Here is a 1,644-nt window from a genome sequence, read left to right on the forward strand (position 1 = left end):
TTTCTTGCCGTCTTCATGTAATGCTTGGCCTGAATTTTTGTGCTTTTGATAATTTCTTATTCTTTGATTTATCTTTAAGGTGTCATGAAGCTTTAATCAATTTATTTCCACACCTCTAAATGAGCTTAAAACTTAACTTCAGCTGCATCAACAAACGTTAAAATATCCAAAAATAATTTATGCAGCTAAAAATCACTTTTTAAGACATTTTTATCACACAAGCTCAAACAACCTAATTATCAAAATTATCAATTAAATCACTCTTTAGGCACACAAATTCAATTAAATACCCAGAATTAAACATTAAATGAGGGCAAAAATACGTACTCATCATGGAGAACATCTTAGGAGGCACTGCCCAAAACCCTCTTGCAGCTTAGGAGGCAGTAGTATCACTGGCAAGTGCTACGTGTGTGATCAGATGGGGCATTATGCACGATATTGCCCTAATAAGAAACCAGCTGGAGGTGCGCCAGCTAAGAAACCAGTTGGAGAGCGGCCCAAAGCACCAGGGCATGTGTTTGCACTGAAGACCACTGAGGTGACTCAGTCAGGTAACCTGGTGGAGAATACCTTCTTGATTTTTGGTAACAGTGTGGTTGTGTTGTATGACTCAAGAGTTACCCATTCATTTGTATCCAATGAATGTGTGAGGAAGCTCGGACTTGTGATGCGAGAGCTGGGGTGCGAGTTAATAATCACGACACCAACGTCTGGCGAGGTATCCACCAGCTTTGTTTGTGTGGGATACCCTATGGAGGTGGCAGGCAACAAGTTCAAGGTGAATCTCATTTGCTTGCCAATGGAGGGCTTAGACGTGATTCTAAGAATGGACTGCCGGTCGAGCAACCATATTGTCATCGATTACGGACGACACAAGGTAGTGTTCCCAGACACAGAAGGATTAGAGCTTATATTGTCTAATCAGGCGATGAAAGAGATAGAAGTTGGAGCCACTTGCTTCATGATAGTGGCTCAAGGAGAGAAGAAGGGTACAACGGAGCAGATCCGAAGCATACTAGTAATGGATGAGTATGCAAATGTCTTTCCAGATGAAATTTTAGAACATCCACCAAGTATGGATGTGGACTTCACTATTGATCTCATCCCTGGAGCTGGCAGTCTCTATGGGACCATATAGGATGGTGCCAGCTGAATTAGTAGAATTAAAGAAGTAGATTGAGGATCTACTCGAGAAAAAGTTTATCCGACTGAGTGCATCACCTTGGGAGCACCTATGCTCTTGGTGAAAAAGAAAGACGATAGTTCTCGATTCTATGTTCATTATCGACAGTTGAATAAGCTTACCATCATGAATAAATACCCTCTATCGAGGATCGATGATTTGCTGGATCAGTTGAGGGGAGTAGTTGTGTTTTCTAAGATCGACTTGAGGTCTGGATATCATCAGATCTTAGTCCAGCCAGAAGATGTGCAGAAGACAGCTTCCAGGTCTCGCTACGGGCACTACAAGTATGTGGTGATGCCGTTTGGGGTGACAAATGCTCCTGCAATCTTCATGGACTACATGAACAGGATCTTCCGACCGTATTTGGATCAGTTTGTCGTTGTATTCATTGATGACATACTGATATATTCTGAGAGTTAGGAAGAACATGCAAATCATTTGAGAGTGGTGTTGGG

At 42.0% G+C, this 1,644-nt stretch overlaps 1 protein-coding gene across 1 annotated transcript; it reads left to right on the top strand.

Moving 5' to 3' along the window:
* Window positions 1–307: 307 nt before the first annotated feature.
* LOC114180514 (uncharacterized) lies at window positions 308–1,141 on the top strand. The gene has a single exon (XM_028066827.2). It carries the CDS (start codon window positions 308–310, stop codon window positions 1,139–1,141), a length of 834 nt encoding a protein of 277 aa, XP_027922628.1.
* Window positions 1,142–1,644: the final 503 nt, after the last annotated feature.

The sequence above is a fragment of the Vigna unguiculata genome, chromosome 4 (genome assembly GCF_037176805.1).
Source record: "Vigna unguiculata cultivar grain cowpea cultivar isolate G323 ecotype 2 chromosome 4, ASM3717680v1, whole genome shotgun sequence".
Classification (NCBI taxonomy): domain Eukaryota; kingdom Viridiplantae; phylum Streptophyta; class Magnoliopsida; order Fabales; family Fabaceae; genus Vigna; species Vigna unguiculata.

Coding starts and splice junctions, on each gene's coding strand:
- LOC114180514 (XM_028066827.2), top strand. CDS start 308: ATGAGGGCAAAAATACGTACTCATCATGGAGAACATCTTAGGAGGCAC.